Below are 22530 nucleotides of genomic sequence, written 5' to 3'. Positions count from 1 at the left end.
AGGCCACCAAACCAGGTGACTCCTTCAGAGCCAAGAGCAAAAGGACAGCAAAAGGACAGCATGACACAGAGACCCAAGTTGTGCTGAATATGATTTAGACATTCCAGGCGTTCCCCAAACTGCAGTTGATCTCTTGTTTATTTTGCTCACAGATATCATCCCCCGGGCTAGACACTAAGCCCACTGAGAGCAGAGACGTGACATACCCCACTTTTGATTTTTCTAGAGGATTGTGTCAGTGCTAGGTGCATGACAGGTGTTTAATTAATTCTTTGATAATATAGTAACTCACCTGATGATTTAAACCTTTCTTTCCAGATGCTTCCATCCTCAGTACATTCTGACTTTTGATGTTGAGCATAGCTAAGATTTATTGAGTGCCTACTATGTTCCAGGCTCAGTGCTAAGTCCTTTATACAGATTGTGACATCCGATCCTCACAGCAATCTTATGAGGCAGGCATTCACTGAGACTCCATTTTGGGACCAGTAACGTGATAGGTCTTTCTGTACAATCCCCCTGTTGGTCCCAGTCCAGCCTCTTGGGACCACGAAGAGGACATCTTTCTTCCATGTGACAAAGCCTCCAATATTTAGAGCCATCTAGCATGTCTGTCTTCTTTTCTTCCTGTTAAACACTCCAGATCTTTATACTGTAATTGTTAACAACAATCCCAAGCTCTTATTCCAAGTACTGTGAGAAATGCTTTCCTCTCGTGGCTTAAATTACTATAATTTTTTTATTTAAGCACCTTGCCTAAGGTCACACAGCCAGAGTGGCCAACAGGATTGGAGAGCATGATTCCAAAGACAGAGTTTCCAGTTATTACTCAGTGTCATTGCTATTTAATAGTAATTTTATCTTTTTTCACAATATAAAATTGAACCCGTGTCCCCTGCATCAGCAGGCAGACTGTCAACCACTGCGCCACCAGGGAAGCCCTTATGTCATCTTTTTAATAGAAGAGTGAAAAGGGCAAATACTTTGTCATAGAAAGAAGATTCGCGAAAGGGGTATTTTCAAGCCCCTGTTTTCTCTGGAAAACCAAATGCTAGAAAAGGTCTGATACTGAAAATGTATTTTTGATACTGTACATCAGTAAAGTTATTCTAGATCATTCATCTTTGGAGCTGGAAATCTAGGGCTTTCCTTGCACCAGAGTCTCATCCCATAGTCCTGACAAAGAGGGGATAATGTTGAGGAAAAGGACTGTTTTAGGCAAAAACATCAAACCAAATGGAAAATATTAGAAAGGAAGTGGGACAGGCCAGTGTCCAAAGGTCTCCAGAGATCAGAGCTTGGAGCACTGGTGGAGGGTACACAGAGAGTGGTTTCCAAAGGGAGGATTTGTTACAAGTCAGAGTCTTTCAGGGATGAACGGCCTCCTCAGTAGGTGGGGAGCTCCCTGACAGTGGGAGAGGGTCAAACAAACAGATAGACAGTGTTCTTGCCAAGAAGGGAAATGTCTCACAAAGTTAGGGTCACCAGGCACCCATGAGGTCATCAGGAGATGTAGTGAGAGTTGGAGTTAACAGCCCATGTTCTGGGACCAGACTGCCCAGGTTACATTCTAGCTCAATAGCTTGCTAATCTAGGACAATTTTCTCAACCTCCCTGTGCCTCAGTTTTCTCATCTCTAAAATGGAATTAATATCATCTACCTCTTGGGGTGTTGGGAAAATTCAATGAGTTAATTTATGTAAGGCATTTTATAAAAATAAGTGCTATGCTTGTGCTAAATTATCTAATCTTATAGTCTTCACTTTTTAGCAGCAATGCTCTTTTTTCCAAACAAAGTGGTATGAGAGATCCTAATCATAAAATGAATTTTTAAAAACTCGATGTGTTGTGTTAGTATTCATTAATATTAATTAAAACATTAGCATCTAACTGTTATAATAGCCATTAGTGAGCACGTGACTATTTTGTTGAGTAGAAATTTTAGCGCTTAGAATATGGAAAATGATTTTAGATGCCTGAGCATCCAATTTGTTTCTGAATTTTATTTTAGCTTACAGTTCTTGGGCATTCCTGATTAAGACAGACAACAAATTGCAAATTGTAGACAGGCAATCTCTTTGATTAAAAATGGGAGCAGTTTGTCCTGAGGGCTGCATAAGAATGAGTTAATACAGCAGTGTCCAGTGTGTTATAATTAGGCATATACAATGGTTAAAAAGGATGTTTATCAAGTTCTTCATATTTTACAAACATGTTTTAAAGATTATGAAAACATTAAAATACAACCTTAGAATAGCTTGAAAGCCTATTTAGTCTAGCACACACGTTTTATCAGTTAAATTAGCCCCAGTGACCTGTCCAGGGTCTCAGCAGGGAACAGTAGTTCCTAGGCTGACACCAGTATGGATCTTGGCCCCTTACGTTAACCTCCTCCGACCTTGGTTAGACCAGATGACTTCTATGGTTTCTTCCGCTCTAAGTCTGTGATTCTAGCGTTCTTTATTTAGTGGGAATACTTGGTAATAAGACTGATTTTACTGTGATAAGCCGCCTCCTCCTCCTATGGGTTGGACCATTTTGTTCTTCTCTATATTACAAAAATCTGTTAGGAAAAGAAATTCAAAGTTATATTTTTTGAAAAGGACATCCTTTGCTGAAAATCCATTTTATTATTGTTCCTACCTACTTTAGTGATGTTTGCATAAAATAGAGAACTGTGGTTTTCTACAGCAAGGAGAGATAGTGGGGTATTTGCTAACACTCACTGGCAACTGCAAGGTCCAAATTTACAAAGAAATCCAAATTTGCTTTTCATGGCCAGCTAGGTCAATGCCCTATGCCACCCTTGTTTGTGTTCTGTTCCCTGACATTTTAGCTTTTATTAAAAAAAGAAAAAAAAAAAAAACCTGGTTCAATTTGTTGATGACTTTGAACGACAGCAGAGAGGAAGACACACATCCTCGTCTACGCTGATGATATGGTTTTCCAGCCATCCTAAGAAGCAGATAAGTCATTCTGCTAGTTACCATCTGAATGGCTTTGTGTCAACAATGTCACTATTCCCAACTTATTTGAGGCAAAGATTTTTCCGGTGTTCAAGTAGACACTCCCAGTAACTCTGGAGCACTCCAGTTCACTTCTCATCTCAGGGGTAAAATCTTAGTTAACAACTCAAAATCAATGTTCTACCAAAGCACCTATTAAGTTATAGGTTTATAGCCTTCCTCTGCTCAAGCTCTCTAGAAGTTTCTGTACCTTAAAAAGAGCAGGCTGTTTCCTATCTTACTTAAAATACAAGCTGAGCAAATTGAATCTACAGGGATTTCTTTGTAGTCCTGAAACATACAGAATACAGTCTCAACGAGGGTGACCTTAGGCCTCAAAAGTGAAGCTCCAGGATTGCTAGGATGACTCAAATACACTCAGAGAAAAGGTGGTCTTGGAGAAATCCTGGTCTCTAAGCTCGTGATGCCATGATTTTAGCTTCCCTTTCCACTCACTAGTCAAAAGAGAAAATTCTGGAGGCTTGAGGCAGAGTGAGTCTGATAGGAAATAGAGGCTGTCCAAAAGATTTAAAGACCCTTGGGTCTGTACTGGAGAGAAAGCCTCCATCAGATCCTTTTGTTACAACAGGAAAAAGTGGTTGGGAAAATTTTTCGTGCCAGGGCTTCAGGCAACACATGGAGACAATGGATAAGAGAGAACCCAAAGATTCTGAGAAATTGCAGCTTTCCCATGACTATAAAAAGCAAGTCCAACACAATATTAAGAGACTCCCTTCCGTGAACTATCAGGGAAGAGCAGGCAGTCAGAAGCCATTTTTCTCTCCGTCACTGTCAACCCCAGGCTGCATGTCCTCATCCAGAGGACGCTTGCCTTTGTGGGCACTGCATTCACCCATTTCCAGAGCTGTTCTCACTCCCTCTCTTGTAGCTCCTGCTTTTCCCCCTTAGTGTGTGCTGTTCACCGCTGTGTTCACTGTCTCAGTCACTATTCACCTCGCCTGTTTGGCTTCCACCCTATCGTTCTGTTTCTAAGAGTTTGAGCTAGATAGCTGTGGGTTCATGGCCTGACTCTTAGCTATATGACCTCTTTCCTTCTCTATTAAAATGGTAGTAAATATTGTCACCTTACTAGATTCTCAACAAGTACCAGTTTCCTTTCTTTCTGTTGCTTTTCTTGGCATCCATCATCACCTCTATGGACTCCTTTGAATAATGAGAACCTGCCTTTCTTATAGGGTCCAGAGAGTCCATCAATTGTCAAAACTGAATTTTTGACTCTTTTTGACTTTGGCTCTGGTTCTCTTTTAACTAGGGTTTCTTTTACTCTGCCAGAGAAATGCTTTTCTTTTTACTTCCATATTTGCTGCCATTCCACATTCCTTGAAGTATACGCAGTCCGGCTGTTCTCTAGCTAAGTAACATTCCAAGCCAGCTATTGTTTAAGCTAGGAATGAATATCATTTGTTTGTATTTCTTTGAATTTGCCCTCTATGTTATCTTTAACTTGACTTTAAATAAAACATAATATGTATTGAGTTCCTCCCCTGTGTCAGATGCTTTTTACAAACTTTGTCTCCGTTTATTATCACAAAACCAACCCAACAGATTAGAGCAGAATTAATAATTAGCATTGCTAATTAATAGGTACTGTCACTTTAACAAAGTATTTTTGCCATCAAAGTGGAATGATGCTGGATCATTTTCAAAATTTCTACTTTCACTCAGTTATCACACCTGGGGTAAAGCTCACTCTTGAGATACTATAGCCCCAGGCACTCCTTTCCACCTGGAATCAGGAACTTAAATATAGGCATAATGCCTAGGAGAAAATAATCATCTTGTTTAAGTGACAACGGACATCAGGAAGCCTTTTGAGCCAGAGGACTGACATGATGACAGCTGTATTTTGGGAAGATAAACTTCACAGCCACATGCAGGATAGATTACCTGAAATCACAACATTAGCCTTTCTTACGCTTATACATCTGGGGGGCATGACTTAAAAGCTCTTAAGTATGATCTGTTTAAAGAAGGGGCTGGTGAAAATTAAGAATTTCAGGGTTCCACCAAAGATGGTGAAGAATCAATGTTTATCCAACTGGTTTGCATGTCCTAAATATTTACGTACACAAGTGCCTATAGGTGATGCAGTCACTTGGAAGCCACGTGTGGGTATCCTATCTGCCATTGCCCTACCTACCTTAAAGTTGGTTTCAAGTGGCAGAAAAAGGGTTAAAGTCGCAGAAGAAGGGAAGTTTTCTGCAAGCGTGAGAATTATTCATCTGGCTGCCACCTGAATTATTGTTATGGAACACATTGAGTTTGACAGATAACCCTGTTCTTAGACATCCTTCAAAAGAAGCGTGAAGGAGCCTTCGTGTTTAAATATTTCAGCCAAATTTCTTCCTTCTGAGCATGCATGGAACACAATGTCTTTCTTTCTTTTTTTTTTTTTAATTTTATTTATTTATTTTTGGCTGCGTTGGGTCTTCCTTGCTGTGTGCAGGCTTTCTCTAGTTGCAGCGAGCGGGGACTTCTCTTTGTTGCCGTGTGCGGGGTTCTCATTGTGGTGGCTTCTTTTGTTGTGGAGCACGGGCTCCAGACGTGCGGGCTTCAGTAGTTGTGGCACGTGGGCTCAGTAGTTGTGGCTCGCAGGCTCTAGAGCACAGGCTCAGTAGTTGCGGCACATGCGCTTTGTTGCTCCGCGGCATGTGGGATCTTCCCGGACCAGGGCTCGAACCTGTGTCCCCTGCATTGGCAAGCAGATTCTTAACCACTGCGCCACCAGGGAAGCCCCTTTATTTCTTAATGAAATAAATATTCACATTGGACGCACCTATGGTTAGGAGAGAGAATAAGAAGGAATTATCTTTATTTGACTTCTTGGTCAGTCTAGCCCTAAAGGGCAAGCTCTTGGATTGGGTAATGATACCTCTCACGGAATGATGTTTGTCCTTGAGTCATAAATATTTCCCAGCTTGGTGCACCAACAGTTTCCATTCCCAGCAAGACAAATGAGAAAGCTAGTTACTATTTCAATAAATAAGTTTGGACCTATGACTTTGTTATGAAAGAAAGGATGGTGTTATAGATGTCCCCTCCCTTAGGTGAATGAGCGCTGCATGAGGGGAAGAGACAGCATGGGACTTTGGTGGGGGTGGGGGGACAAGAGAACAAAGAGAAGCTATAGGAAGGAGATGCGGAAACAGTTCAGTCGGCCCTTGTGGGAGTCCTCAGACCGTAAGTAGCACCCCGTGAAAGGGTCTTAGGAAAAGCCAGAGAGCAGCCCTAGAGATAGAACAATAAGAGGGAATTAGCCTTATTTGATTTCTTGGACATTCTAGCCCTCGGTATATGTAGGCCTTGGTCGGCCATCTACCAGGTTCTGTTCTTAAGGTAAAGAAAGATTTCCACTGGGCTAAGGGACTATGCCAGAAAGAGCCAGAAGTCCCTTCATTTAAACCCACCATCACCACCTCTGTGTTACACATTACTTATCTTCTGTGAGCTTCGATAAAGTAGGGATAGTCAAGATAATTAAACAGGATAACGTGTTAGGTGCCTAGCACGTGGCCAGTACTCTACCCATGACAGCTATCAAATATATATGTGGGGCTTCCTACTGCCTGAATCCCTGGGAGTTGCTTGAATCCCTCTTTGCATCTGTTTTCCACCTACAGTCCATCTAAGACAGTGCTTCAACATGCCTGAGCTGTGAGCTCCACCCACAGCCTCCCTTGTTCTGTTTCTGAAATGAACATAACCTCTTTACAACGTCTGAGGCTTTCCATAACTGGTCTCTAAGACAAACCAGGAAAGACTAACAAAACAAGCAAACCCACACTTTTAAAAAAAAAAATAGAGAGGTAACAAAGTTATAAGAAAATCTCTGGAATTCTTGATCCCCATTGTCCCAGAATGTTATTGAAATGCAAATAGATCATAGCAGTTTGCCGTTACAACCCTGGCTTGGAACACCACTTGAGAATCGTGTGTAAATAGAAGTGGGGTTTCTGTGGACAGGGCAAACAGAACAACCTCCTCTGTTAGAGTAGAAATGTGTGTGCCTGGTGTGAGAATGAGGATTCCCATGGCCGTGACCAGGGACAGGTCATTGAAGGGAGGCAGGTGCACCCTCAAGGAGAAGGAAAGCATGCCAACATTTTTCCAGCCCCAAGTCCAAGCCAGTTCTGAACTAGGTGCCTTCATCTACATGTTTTCATTCAATCTTCACAACGGATTTGAGAAACTATATTTCAATACCCTTGCTTTACAGGGAAGGAAACTAAGGCTCAGAAAGATGATGTCATCTGCAGGAATACATTAGGGATGCTCTTAGGCGGGCATCCCTGTGTCTAGAAGAAAAACTTTTGAAGATGTGGCAGCATAGAAGAGAAATTCTTATTTCAGATTATGGAGATGAAGAGGGGTTAAAGGAACCTAAACCGGGAATTTTAAAGGCAGGAAAATAGGCATGACGGAGATGTTATGTTAAGTCTTCAGTGAAGACTTGGGAAGTCTGGGAACAAAGAGAGGTTTACATCACAGCGAGCACACTTCAGATTCAAGGTCAGTGTTAACAGTGCTCCCAGCCACTCAGGGCTTCTCATTGACCCTCCACAATCTCGTAACTTCTCTCTTCCTTCTCTTTTCTGTCCCTTTGTTCCGTCTCCAGCTCTGGAAGCAAAACCAGACTCTTCTCCTATTTAGCTATATCTCAGTTTAGCCATTATCTCTTGTTGCCTTGATTTCTGCTGACCCTCAGGCCTCAGGGTCCCACCTCCCAGCCCATGCAGTTTATTCAAGTTTTCACAGAGACAGTTTGCTTTCCAAAAGGAGTCGCTATTCTAGCTGGTAGACAAAACCTTTTTCACATGGTTACAGGGATGTAAGAAGAAGAAAGAAAAGAACGTAGACCATTTAAGTGAGGAAACGTTAAAACCCTGACTCAGAAGGAGCAGGGGGACATCATAGTATCATGAAAAGGAGTCTCTAGCCTGTAGCCTCTAGAGAGAGGAAGTCCTCTCTCTGCCACCCTGGAGAAATCACTTCCCCTCCTGAGACTTTGTTCTTCATCCCTGGAGCAAGGGGCTGGGTCTCCCAGAGCCCTTCCTGCTGTCCAGTACTGGGATTCTCAAGGGACTCTGTTTAGGAATGTGTGTCTTGCCTCCACCCAGTCCCTATTAAAAATATCACAGAGGAAAGCTTCCCAAAGGCATTATTTCTTTTTAATTTTTAACCTAGAGGGTGATGGTGTTGTGTTGTCTTTGTTTTGACCGGGCGGGAGAATTGGTTGGGCAACTTGGGAAAAGTAGAAAGAACTCGGAGCAAACAAAAAGTGATCCAGAAAGTCAAATAATCTCAGATAGCACAGGAGTCACCTGAAGACGCTACTCAAATGTAGACTCCGATTCATTAAGCCTGCCGTGGGCCCCAGGGTTTCTAACGAGCTCTCAGATGATGCCTACGCTTCTGGTCCATGGGCCACACTTTGGGTAGCAGTGGGGCTAGAGAAGGTCAAACAGTGCTCATTATTCTTGATTTTTAAAAAAGAAAATCAAAAGAGAGGAGTGAAAAATATAGTTTGGAAGGATTCCTATCCAAAAAGCTAAAATTTTTTAAATGTTTAGGGCTTCCCTGGTGGCGCAGTGGTTGGGAGTCTGCCTGCCGATGCAGGGGACACGGGTTCGTGCCCCGGTCCGGGAGGATCCCACGTGCCGCGGAGTGGCTGGGCCCGTGAGCTATTGCCTCTGAGCCTGCGCGTCCGGAGCCTGTGCTCTGTTGAAAAAAAAAAAAGAAAAGTTTAGTGTTCTAGAGGAAAGTTCCAGTGAAAGAGGGCGAGAATTAATATGACTAAATTTAATGAATGAATTCGTGATTATCAAGAGGTACACTCAGACCCTCGCTCTAAGATGCCTCCATCAAAGGCCTACTTCCCTAGGAAAGCTTCTGCCTGAAACAGGCAGCACTACTAATCTTCCAGAATCCAAAGCCACGGACCTCCAAGTCTTCCTTACTTCACGTTCAATAGACCATCCTTCATCCCTCTTATTGGTCATTCCTCCAGCCTAACGTTGGTGTGCCCTTGCCCTCTGTTCTAATTCCATCTCTCTGGTCCAGGCCACCATCCCTCTGTGCCCATTTTAATGTAGTTGTCTGTGTGCTTCTCAATCTCTAGCCTGTTCCATCTCTAACCCACTGCCTGTGTCTGCCAAGCGTCTTCCGACAACAGCGTTTCGGTGTGCCCTTCCCCCACTCAAGAGTCTTGGGATTCGAGCCCTCGTGCTTTGGTAGCCAGCTTTTCTTCTCATCCCCTGTCCCTCACCCACTAACCCACCCACCCAGCCAGTCTTCTCAACCATCCCTGAAGAGATCACCCAGTGACATCGAAAAAGCCCATGTAGCCCCCAAAGTTTAACTCACACGGCTTTTTAAGCACGTTCTTGAACATTTTGGAAATCAAAGTCCTGAATATCCCACCCACGTTTTGAAATGCTCCACAAAAACATTTTGAGAAATGAACATCACATCTTAACAACATGGCAGCAACTTGCACATAAGAGGACAGTAAATATAGTCACCCTGAATTTCTGAGTCTACCCTTCTTATGTTTCTCGACTATCGTTCCTTTTAATGTTTAACCACTGTTTCATGTCCCTAAACTAGCTGCTTATGTGAGTACCCTTTTACAAAGGCTTATAGGTGCCACCTTGTGGAGAAGAATGCAAACAGGCAGGTCTCGAGATAGGCTGTGAGTCAAGGAAATGACAAGGACAAGCACGAGCCTCCCTCTTTGCTGGTCCCTGGATTCCCCCACAGTCCTCCAAGGGCCTTTTGATTGAATCTGTGGATCCTGGCTGTCTGCACCCAGGAGGCCGTGTAAATTGGGCCAGTGTGCAAGCAGCCTCCATCCTAGAGCACAGTTCATCCGCCCAACTCGCTATTGCCTTTTTGCTAGTAATCTGGCTTCCAGAACTTTGCCCTGTAGAGTGTAGACAAGTATCGCTCTGCTCCTTTCTGCAAGAAACTTCCTAACCCTGACCCCTTGGCTGCCCAGACCACAGCTCCTCACAGACCCATCCCTCCTGAGGCCCTACAGAGTGAAGATACAATCTGACCAAATACTTTAAACAGAATTCTCTTTAAACAGAGAATTTACCAGTCAGCCTTACATTTTAAAAGTAAAGTGGAAGTCCAGAGGTTTCTACTATTCTGTACAGAAATATGGACACCTTACTTTTATAATAGAGCGGCTGTCCTTGTTGTAATTCATTCATGCCCCGCCCCCAGCCATTTCAGTCCGTCAGGGAGGAAGACCATGAAAGCGGAGCACTGAAATTTTAGAGTTTGGAATACCCCTACTCTCCAGGGAAAGACGACCCTAGTGGGAAGAGGGGTGGTAATTCTCTCACTGCGTATCAAATGTTTCCCTCTCGGGACCACTTCCCTCAGATTTGTAAACACTCATGTAGTTGATTCTCACCCAATTTTATCCTAGGAGAGCACCAACGTTTTCTTCCAGTGGAATCACTTGGTAAGGTGCTATTCTCTAATGAAATAAGATGAGGTACTGAAAAGAGACAGCCATAAGCATCATTAAAACCAGATTGCCAGTTTCACAATTACCTTCTTTAAGGAAGCCAAAATACCTTTTATCGCATGGACCATTTCTTCCCTCCAAATGAATGACATTGTCAGTTTGTTTCCCGTTGATTCCTGTTTCCAATTTAATTTGGTCTACATGAAGCAAACTCCTCTGACTTTAGACATGGCAGGATTCTTCACATCAGGGCTGTATCTTTTTTTTTTTTCCCCAGAAACAGTTTAGCACCAGAAGAGACTTAGAGGTGATCCAGTTCAAGAAGCAAGTTCCTATCATTTTGATCTCTTGATTCCTCAAGCAGCTGCTACTTCATTCAACACTTACTATGCACCTACTGTATACCAGGCACTGTGCTCTTTCCAGTACATAATCCTGCTCATAATGAAGTTTAGCCAAAAGGCAAGATGCAAGAGCTCTAGAAGGCTACTGGCTAGCCTGATAACAGTGGGGAAGTGTTTTTAAAAACTGGATAATTAAGTATTCTGTGCTCATTAGCTTCTGACACTTACAGATGACTGTTTTTGCGCTTCTAGGAAATTGCCATTGTTTTAAAGCTTTTTTTCCAGGGGGTCTGTGCTCCTAGGTGTTCCGTGAGCTGTGGAATAAACTAGAGCAGTGCTTCTCAACCGGGGGTGGTTTTGTTCCCAAAGGGACATTTGGCAATGTCCAGAGACATTTCTGTTTGTCATACTGAGGGGGAGGGTTGCTACTGGCATCCAGTGGGTAGGAGCCAGGGGTACTGCTAACCATCCTACAATGCAGAAGACAATCCCCACAACCAAGAACTATCTAGGCCAAATTGGCACTAGAGCCGCAGTTGAGAAACCGTGGCCGTGAGGTAGAAGAGCCAGCAGGAAGGTGAGACGCGGGCTTCCAAACCCTGCCAGCCCCTCTTCAACCAGAACGGTTCTGCTTTTCTCATTTTACATATTGGAGTTCTCTCTGTTTCTGCATGAGGTTTTGTTTGAAAAGTATGTGTTTTCTGCTTAAGGAAAAGAAGAAAACGACTGAGGTAGAAGGTAACTCTTTGCCTTCTGTATTATAGTTGAGACACATTGGGACGGATCAAGTGGGCAGCGGGATGAGGGCCAGTCAGGGGCAGACTGGAGCCTTCAACCTGAGCCTCGGCCTTGTCTGTGCAGGGCTCTGCATGTCTCCCTCTGAACATATACATGCCATATTGAAAGATGGCATCGTGTCTGCTTTTTGATTTAAACCAGGGGTTGGCTTTTTTTTTTTTTTTTTCTGTAAATCACTAAATCATACGTATTTTAGGCTTTGTGGGCCATACTATCTCTGTTGCAACTACTCAGCTCTGCTGTTATAACACAAAAGCAGCTCTGGACAGTGAGTAAACTGTAAGTAATGGACATGTTTGTGTTCCAATAAATCTTTATTTATAAAAACAGGTGATGGGCCAGATACGGCCTGTGGGCAGTAGTTTGCTGACCCCTGATCTAGACCATAAGTAGGAACCGTGTTGGTTTTACCTTCATGTCTCCCCTGCCTAACACCGTATTGGCACATAGTACAGGCTCCTCAGGAAACATTTACCAAACTATATTGAGGGTCAATCGTGCTGGCACAAGTGCTAGAAGATTTTCGTGAGAAAAACAACTGGAAAAACATCCCTCCCGTGTTTCCCAGAGGATTTCTGTATATTGTTTAACTATTTCCCTATGTTGGACATTTAGGACGTTTCCATGTTTTCATTAATAATAATACTGTGATGAGCTCCTTCGTAGAGAAATTGTTGGCCTCATTTCTTATAATTTCCTTAGTGTAAATTCCTAGAAGGATTCCTGGGTCAGACAGTATATATCGCTAAATAGCTTTCCAGGAAGGTGGTATTGATCTACATTCCTGACCGTAATAAGAGGGAGATATTTATCATAGGCAAAAGATTGCTTTCAACAGGGTGTCATGAATAAAAGTTTTGGCATCCATGTGTATTTCCACGAATTAGCTCACCATGAATGTAAGTAAATTGGTGTTAGCGACTAATCGTTTTAATAATAACGTTCTCCCACACTGTTGGGAAAGCATGGTTATTAAGGCACGTTGTTTTACCTGTCGGTGTCATCTAACCAACCAGTTGAGTTTACCCTATCTGGTGTGTTTCCTGAGAATGCACAGAAACATCTGCTTCCCATTAGGGAATCAGAAGCTCCACTATCTGCCCGCCTGGCACCAGCCTACCCTGCCATGATGTACAGAGGCCTCCTCCCTGTGAAATTCACCACCAAATATGTCATCCAGCTTGCTCATCTCCCACAGGAAATTTCATTTAGGTTAATTTTGGCGTACAGTTGGAGGCAATTCTTGAGCAATTTCTCCCGTGTTGGCTTACAACCTATAAAATTTTCCTACAACATGTTGCAAAAATCACTGGAAGAGTATAAGGATATATGATATTTGTCCAATTGCCTTTGTAACAACAAGAAATATCTCTTTTGAACGACAGTACATGGTGAGCGAAAAAAAAAAGAGAGAGAGAGAGATGAAGTATAGATCAGGGGCCAGGGACCAGATGTTTGTTCTGTCCTTTATCACTCAATGCTATTGGAGCAGTAAGGGTGCAAAGGAGCCATGTAAGTTGTCTTACCTTTATGGAGAACTTGGCCCTTTCTTAGCGCTTCACGCTTTTCTGAATTTCTCCAAATGAAGAAGAGAATATCTGCAACTGAGAAGTAATAGAAAGTGCTATAGAAATAAGAGTGAGTCTGAACACTTATATAAGGATGGGATTTACTTTAAAATGGATAGATTCCAGCTGAAACCAAGTCTGTGAAGACAATGATAAGCCCAGAGTTGCCTGAGAAGCCACCCTATCCAGCATCCTGCTAAATGCCTTCCGTGTTTACCTCATCTGATCCTCCCAATAGTGCTATGAGGTACCGCCCCAGCCACAGATCAACTGAGGCTCAGAATGGCTGATCAACAGGTCCAATGATGCAGCACTCCTAAGAGGCAGAGCCAGCACGAGACCCAGGTCCAGCAGTGTCACCTTAGGTGCCCCCTGATGGCACTTTGGTGGTGCCTCTGAAAGAGTTTAGAGACACAGACCAGCACTGTTAAGTCAACCCCATCAGAGACCAGTTGACCAGACTTCTGATCTGCAAACCAGAATTCAGGTCAGATTCATTTCTGAGCACTGTCCCCTGAAAGATCTGGATGGTGGTGGAAATGTTTTCAGCACCAAGCCCAGAGAGAAGCAAGCCACCCAGCATCACATATAAGTCAGGCACTGAGCCAGGACTATGCTCCAGGTTTCCTGATTCCCAGTGCAACATTCTTTCCCTCATGCCGAACTGCTTTTCCTGCTAAATGACGTCAGCTTCACTTATCAACTTATACCTCCATGTTTTAGAGGAGAATACCAGCTGCTTTAAAGAAAGCAACAAAGCACATGAATCTATATTTGTGATAAAATTGTGTAGACCTATACACCAAGAGAAAGTGCAGGTAAAAAATGGCAAAATCCAAATAAGGTTTATCCTTGAGTTAATATGTTACACTGATGTCCATGATATGCATGGTTTTGACAACACGCTGTGCTAATGTGAGATACTGTCATTGGAGGAGCCTGGGTGATGGGTCACTGAAATGCTCTGTACTGTTTTTGTAACTTCTGGTGAGTCTTAAACTATCTCAAAATTAAAAGTTATAACAGTAAGAAAGTTATGTGACAGTAATGTGATGGAAAGATGAGCTAAAATATTTATTCACTTTCTGTGTGTATAATGGTAAAACAGTCAACGTGAGAGAGATACAAAATGTGCTTGGTGCTTCATAATGCTGGAAGAGGAGAATGCCAGAGTCACTTCTGGACCAAGCTCTCACAGTCACTATAGTAACAGTGCTTTGAACTTGCTCCTCTGCACCTAGGTCACAGCCACCATCCTCTCCTTCGACAAAGCTAGAACCTTCGGTGTGACCTCTGATCCTTTGGAGGGGGGCAGTTTTTGCATAATGGTTACAAAAATGGGATTTCTGGTCAAATCCAGCCCCACCTCTTATTAGCAGCATAGCCTTAGGCCAGTTACCTAACCTCTCTCTTAAGTCTTAGTTTCCTAGTTTTTCAGCAATAGCACAGATTGCTTTTAAGATTAAATGAGAAAACTACATATTCAGAGGACCTGGAATATGACAAAGACTGTAAATGTTAGGTTTGATGATGCTGGGGCGGGGTAGGAGGAAGATAATCACTTGAGTTCCCTTCTACCTCACAAAGGCCTGTCCATTTTGCTTCCTAAGCGTCTTTCAAATCCTCTTCATGCCATCATCATTCCCCTAGTTCAGACTGGGCTCTTGCCACATTCTGCAGACTTATGCACCCCATTGTTAATTATCAGCTTTCTAAAAGAGAATTGATCTGGCCCAGCATGACATAGAGAATGCAGGGACTCCTCGTTGCCCAATAGCGTGTGATTTTCTGCATGTGTGTCTAATCGCCCCACTTAGATTCAAATTCCCAGAGTCAGGACCCGTGTCAGAGTCAGCCTGGGATTTCCCAGATTTCGCCCAGTGCAGTCACTCGACAACATTAGTGATAAAATGTGTGTTTACGTGTTTAGATCTTGCCCTGGTTGATCCTTCTTGTGCTTCAGATTCTAGCACTTCCTTAGCCATGCCCTGCCTGGACTCCAAGTCCAAATTTTCCCTCATTATATCATCTGATCTTCACAATAGCCCCATGCAAGAGAAGGGACAGTTGCCAGATATGTAATTTACCTATGCCCTCAGTGCTAAAAATAAAGGTCTTGAAAGCACGTCATCTGCCCAGTTCGCGTTATGGGGTTGTCCCTCCCGCTTTGAGAACTGCATGTGGGACATTTAGCAACTCCATAGCAACTGAGCCTCTCGAAGACCCTGGCTAGGCACTAGAACACTAGAAGGGTGCTCTGTTAGCCTTTTATCACCCCTCAAAGAAGGTTCACACACTCCTTGTTCTGACTTCTCTCTTAAGGAGTGAACCCTGGATGCTCAGAGTCCAGAGATGGGCTTTGAGGAGGCAGGATGTTACCTTCAGTTCTTGGCATCTCTTGTGCAGCCACATGTATCCTTGAAGCCAACCTCCAGGCTCTTAGACATCTGCCAGGAAAAACTGCGGCAGCCCTCCCTCCCCATTGTCTAGGTTCATCCTGAGTGGCAGTGTGGTGCAGGAAATCTGGTGTGGGATCCATTGGAACGTGCAGAGCATTTTAATATAGTGTCTGTTTCCAAGATAAAATGTTGTCTTGTCTGTGTGTGTGGTTGTCTGAAGCAATCCACGTCTGTGTAATTTCCTTGTGATCTCATCCCATTCTCACTGGGCTGCGGGCTAAGGATTCATGCAAAGTCAGTCCCTGTCTTCGGAGGTTCTTGTTCATTCCTGAAATGTCCCATACACCCCACTGACAAGAGAAAGACTCACTGGACTGCCTGCCCTCCCCTCTCTAAGACCCACTCCTCACTACAGCTAAAGTTATCACCTGAAAAACAAATCTGAGGATGGCCCCCGCCTTCTTCAGTGGTTGTTGATATGATAGAATAAAATTCTGATTCTTCACCCTGGCAAACAAGATCCTTAACGGATTCAGCTAAATTCTCCAGCCTCCTTTCATCCTTAGCAGCAAACCTACACTTCAACCATGTCTGTCTATGAGCATGCTTTCCTGCTTCCTCAGTGTTCTTTCCTACTTCTGTGCCTTGGTACACATTGTTGCCTTTACCTGGAGTGCCCCAAGGGAATGAGCTCCATCTGGGTTAAGTTGAGGCCAGGGGTAGCAAGAATGGATCATGTCGTGGGGAAGGGAAGAAGTTAAGATTTTGCTAGACAGGGCAGGGTGTGAGTGCTATCAGCTTTTCTGTTCATCTTCCCCTTCAGTGAGAATCAGAGGCATCTCCATTCAGTTAGGATCTTTCTTTAGCAACGTGGGATCCACTTTCCCAAACTTCTGCTGATGGTGGCCTTTTTGTTTGTTTGTTTCAAAGCAAAGGAGAACCCAGAGCAGGGGTGCGGGCTAGAAACCATGTGCAGAAGGCGTTTTCCTTATTTTTCTGCTAAAACGTGCATGGGGCAAGGGCAAGAAATATTTGAGGGAGGAGAAATTCATAGTAAACATGGCACTTTGAAAGGCTAATTGGATGTGGAGGAACATGTTGAGATGATGTTCTGTTATTGTCAGAAATAATGTTTTACAGAGAAGCTATTTGTGAAGAGAGACCAGTTATTGTCGATGGACTAATGTGCACTCAGGAATATGGAAATAATAATGCAGATGTACAGTGCCTGCAGAAAGATGTCAGTCAAACAAGAAGTCGGAGGAGAAAGAATGAAAACCTTTTGATCTGACTCTGCCCGTAGGATTTGGCCTGTAGGACCCACATGAACAGACCCAGGATTGCTTAACAAAATCAAAAGTGGACTTTGAATGGTTTGCTGAGCACTTTGCCCCTGAAGTGGGGTCTGACGATTGCTCTTAGAATTCCAGAACCAACACAAACCTCTGATTCAGCAGACATGTGTCTCAAGTCGTAAAATACCATTCTGATTTCAAGTATCATTTCCTATCCCCGTAACCCAGTGAAATAATCCTGTCATCCCGATATTTCATTGTCCAAACTATAATCAGCTCACTTCTATCTGCCAACAGAAGTGTGACAGAATCTTCTCTGTTCAGACCACATGTCCCAACTTTAAATTCAGGATACACGAATGTGAGTCCTATGGACTCAGCTGCAGACGTGGAAAAGGATTCTGTGAAGCCCATTCCATTCGGTCCTAAGGTTAAATTGCCTAAGAAACACATGAATAGGAAGGGGGAAGATAAAGCAAAAAGATCTTGGGTTGAATAATGAGAAGATTCATTGGGGAGGAAACGCAGGAAGGTCAGAGTTCCTTTAAACTCTGATGTATCCCGTTATTTAGATGCATATCATCCAGTTTGCCGATGTTTCTGGTCCTTGCTTCCCTGTACCCTTCTGCCCTGGGAAAAATGCTTTAGATGAGCCAAGCAAAAGTCCCAACTGCTCAGCTTTTCAGAGTCACAGTGACCAGTGGGGACCCAGACCTCAACCAATTTGATTTAATTTCCTAAGAAACAGGGCCTGAGAACACTACTGGTGGGGGTACTTGGCTAAGTGTTTGTATCATCTGTCGTTTAGGACAGAAGACTTGAGGACAAACTCCAGTTTTAAGTCCCAAAAAACTTCCAACAGGGGGATGGATTTTCAGGACAACTTCACTGTCCAACCTGTTTAATAAATGTCCAGTCCCCACACCCTCCTTATGTATTTTCTCTGTGTTATTTTTCTCCCGATTACCAAGTGTGCTTGTTTTACTTATTTACTGATGTGGCTTCCACTTTGCCCCTAGAACGCACATTTCACACATAACCTAGGAAAGACGTTCCTTGCCCAGAGTAGGTGCTCAGTGGAGATCTTTTGAGCCAAGGGAAGAATGAACTTGCTTATCTACAGGATCTGGATGGGGGCAAGGAGGAAGTTCAGGTCGAGACCCACCAACGGATCTTCAGTCGTCCCCTCTCCCCTTCCTCCCTGGGATGCTCCTGACATATGCTACAAGAGTCTCTTGTTTTCCACCTCTTTGCAGAGCATTGGCTGTGATGACTACCTAGGCTCCGACAAAGTCGTGGACAAATGCGGGGTGTGCGGAGGCGATAACACGGGCTGTCAGGTTGTGTCGGGTGTGTTTAAGCACGCCCTCACCAGCCTGGGCTACCACCGGGTTGTTGAGATTCCTCAAGGAGCCACAAAAATCAACATCACCGAGATGTACAAGAGCAACAACTATTTGGGTAAGCTTGATCTTTTTCCGGAGGAAACCAGCTGTCCCTACAAGATGATTTATTCCTTCCAGGACTGTGACACGGCAGTGTCCAGAGGTCCTTGGACCTGTAGAAGGTGCCACTGGGGAATGCCAAAGCACTACCCAGCCTCCCCTTGAAATGATATGGAGAAAGTAAAAAAGTCCTTCTTGCGAGGAAATGTTTAATATCTACCTATTTAAACCGGTCTTTCTTCCTTCCAAGAGAAACAAGGCTATGAAATCAGGAATGGCCTAAATTGTTTCTCTGAAATAGGGGAGGCTCTTTGAAATGCCAAGAGATCTGCCAGTCTTTTTCTGTTGGAATTTCAGGGGCACAGGGGCAGTTGGTGATCCTGTCCGGTCTCTCACTCTGCGGGGGTCTAAAGCAAAAGCCATTTTTCTCTTCTTTCTGCTTCATCAGCCTGGGGCAACAGTATGTGTGTGTCTTTGGAACAGCTGCAGAACCCGTCAGCGATCATTTTGGGCAATATCGTCAATATTGGGAGACCATTTTTAACCCATTTTCCCACAAAAGGAGATCTTTGTTGATTCTTCCTTCTCTGTTTCTGGCTGATTTTATGCAAAGCAAATCAGGTCCTGCAAGTTAATTTTTAGCAATTCTAATTCATGTAAACATGGACAAATCAGTTAACAAATGGTATAAGGAAAGCAATTTTTTAAAAACATTTAATGAACAGCAATATACATTTTTATTTTTTTGATTATTTATTTAACAGAAATTTAAATAGCACAGACTATATGCTAGGTACTGTTCTCGGTGCTTTACAGGTATTAAATCATTGAACCCTCTCAACAACCCTAGGAGATGGGAGCTATTCCCCTCCCCATTTCATACATAAGGAGACAGGCACAGGGCGATCATGTAACTTGACAAGGTCACACAGCAAGGAAGAGGTGGAGCTGGGATTCAAAGCCAGGCAGTCTATCTCCAAGCGTGGTAGTCTACCAAGAGATAACACCCATGAGCAATTCTGGTACACCATTGGCCATGCAGCAGTCAATGGCTGCAGCAACTGAGAGATCATTAATTTTATAAATTCGAGTACCAGGACCACCCCAGAAGACAACTCAAGAACTCTAGATTCCGAAGCTCTTCCATCTTTGTCTGGGCAAATGCATCCAAAATTAGCTTCACTTGGTTTTATTGGTGAGAGGAGGAAGGGATGGCAGATGGGACTCTGAAACCAACCCAATTAATAGTGGAAAGCTATTACATTTGCTCTGGCAAACCCAGGAGCCACCAAAGTGGCAATAAGGCTAGTTTCCCCCTGAGATGTTTGTGTGTTATTTTTATTGGCAGGAAAAAAAATGGTCTTTTTGCTTCCTTTCTTTTGTACTATTAAAAGAGCAAATCTTCACAAACATCCTGTTCCTAGGATGGAAAATGTTCTTTGAGGGATTGCTTTAAGTGTGACTGTGTTCAAATGTACCAGCAAACAATGCCACTTTTTGTGAGCTTTGCGTAGTTCTTAGTAATTTCCCTGGCTCGAATTAGTTCTGTTCAGTAAGTGGCTTTTAAGCTGTGCCTTCCGAAGGCAAAATAGATAATCTGGGTGATTACCCACCAGATGTCTGAGTGGAAGCTGCTCTCAGAGCCTCAGTGTTTTCATCTAGAATATGGGAATAAGAATCTGGACCTTACAAGCATTCATGAGAATCCACAGAATAACAGATATTCAGGACCCCACCGAGCCCCTGGCACTTATTAGCAGTTGACAGATGTTCAATCTCTTTCTTTTGTCTCAGAGAGCTTGTCAGTATGTCAAAGCTTCATGGAATACAAATTCCCTAATTCCCTGAAATTCCCTAAAAAAGATGAAGAGGAGGCAGAGGAGGATGGAAGTACCCAGAATCAATGGAAGGGTGATTCCGAAAATCATGTTCAACTTCTTATGCCCAGTGACCAGTGGGGTGCGTGAGAAGCCCAGAGTCCATGACAGTATGACGTGATGCCATGTGGCCAGAGTGGGGAGAGTAGAGATAGAAGAACAGGCGAGAGTGAAAGGAGTTTCCAGAAGTGATGAACAGGGCCTCCTGTTTAGGGCACTTAAGCATCACTTGGGATGTAGCATCACCCAGAAGGCTCTTTTTTTTTTTCTTCTTCTTTCCTTCTATTATTGAGATTTAATTCGCCTACCATAAAATTCATTCTTTTAAAGCGCACAGTGGATGGGATGGTCTTTTTCTCATCACAGGTGTTCTCTTCCCCTATTCCACTTAATCCTATGAAATTTCCTGTTCTGGGAAGTCTATATATGTTCAAAGTTAAACTGCATGCAATTGTTTGAGATTATGTGTAAGCTATTAGAGCACAGGTCTATCATTTGAACTTTCCAATGACTGTATATCACGTTATACATTTTCAAACATTGAAACATTTTTCTTTCTTTTTTTTCTTGTCTTGAAACATTTTTCAAAGAGGTATGTAGTAGGGTTCTCCACAATCTTCCAGGTCATGATAAAAGTTTTGGTTTTCTTACCTTGTGATTTCCGGCTATGTAAACTGTATTTTGTACAAAAATTTGACTTGATGCACAAAACTTATTTGGCTGTCTGCGTACATGTGTTCTGCAGAATACACAATGCAGAGGAAATGAATAGTTCGAATGTGTATCATTGCTTTTTAAAAATGCACACCTTTAACAAGTTTTTTCAGTTGCCCTATTGTTTCCCTGAATGGCCTTTGGGTTACTAGTAATAAAAATCAAATTTGCCTTGTGAAATACTCGGAATTGTTAAAATGACTGACTCTCCAAACTTGACAGAGATAGAAAGTAGATTTCTATGAAAACAGAAGGACTTGTATTATTAGTGCTGGAGAAGGTGGTTTAATCACCTCATTTTTAAAGGTTTGTTTAAAACCCACAATATTTAAATGACTTATTCTAGGCTATTTGCTTAGTTAATAATAGTAGTCATGCTACATGTGTAGTACTTTAGTCTCCAAGTGTTTTTACATGCATGGTCTTCTGACTTTTAAAAATGGACATTCTTTACTTTGCTTGCTTCAAAAAAGATCTGGAGTTATTTACTAAAGATGCAATTATTGAGTTAGTATGTGAAAATTGAAATTTAAAAATCAAAAACTTTGGAAAAATATCTGTTCAGGCCTTTTGCCCATTTTTAATTGGGTTGTTTGGTCTTTCTGATACTGAGTTGTATGAGCTATTTATATATTTTGGATATTAACCCCTTATTGGTCATATCATTTGCAAATATTTTCTCCCATTCAATAGGTTGTCGTTTTGTTTTGTTGATGGTTTCCTTTGCTGTGCAAAATCTTTTAAGTTTAATTAGGTCCCATTTGTTTAGTTTTGATTTTGTTTCCTTTGCCTTAGGAGACAGAGTCAAAAAAATATTGCTACAATTTGTGTCGAAGAGTGTTCTGCCTATGTTTTCTTCTAGGAGTTTTATGGTTTCCAGTCCTACATTTAGGTCTTTATTGAAGAGACTATCCTTTTCCCATTGTAAATTCTTGTCTCCTTTGTCATAGATTAATTGACCATAAGTGTATGGGTTTATTTCTCTGCTCTCTTTTCTGTTCCATTGATCTATGTGTCTGTTCTTGTGCCAGTACCATACTGTTTTGATGACTGTAGTATTTTGGTTTTTGGGGTTTTTTTTGCTGTACATGGGCCTCTCACTGTTGTGGCCTCTCCCGTTGTGGAGCACAGGCTCCCGACACGCAGGCTCAGCGGCCATGGCTCACAGGCCTAGCCGCTCTGCGGCATGTGGGATCCTCCCAGACCGGGGCACGAACCCGTGTCCCCTGCATCAGCAGGCAGACTCTCAACCACTGCGCCACCAGGGAAGCCTGATGACTGTAGTTTTACAGTATAATCTGAAGTCAAAGAGTGTGATGCCTCCAGCTTTTTTATTTTTTTCTCAAGATTGGTTTGGCTCTTCTTGGTCTTTTGTGGTTCTACATAAATTTTAGTAGTATTTGTTCTAGTTCTGTGAAAAATGTCATGGAGAAGACATAGAGATGGCCAAAAGACACATGAAAAGATACTCAACATTACTAATGATCAGAGAAATGCAAATCAAAACCACAATGAGTTATCACCTCACACCTGTCAAAATGGTTATCATTAAAAAGACCACAAATAACAAATTTTTGCAAGGAT

At 42.8% G+C, this 22530-nt stretch overlaps 1 protein-coding gene across 1 annotated transcript in view; it reads left to right on the top strand.

The window, feature by feature from the left end:
* Positions 1–18184: 18184 nt before the first annotated feature.
* THSD4 (thrombospondin type 1 domain containing 4) overlaps positions 18185–22530 on the top strand; it is a 91795-nt gene continuing 87449 nt past the window's right edge. Inside the window, exon 1 of the mRNA XM_024761819.1 lies at positions 18185–18371. Within this exon, the coding sequence (XP_024617587.1) occupies positions 18347–18371 (25 nt within the window). The 5' untranslated portion in view covers positions 18185–18346. The remainder of the gene's footprint in view (positions 18372–22530) is intronic.

The sequence above is a fragment of the Neophocaena asiaeorientalis genome, unplaced genomic scaffold, assembly GCF_003031525.2.
Source record: "Neophocaena asiaeorientalis asiaeorientalis breed wild unplaced genomic scaffold, Neophocaena_asiaeorientalis_V1.1 scaffold54, whole genome shotgun sequence".
NCBI classification, from domain to species: domain Eukaryota; kingdom Metazoa; phylum Chordata; class Mammalia; order Artiodactyla; family Phocoenidae; genus Neophocaena; species Neophocaena asiaeorientalis.
The sequence above is the reverse complement of the archived record's forward strand: the minus strand, read 5'-3'. Positions and strand labels throughout refer to the sequence as shown.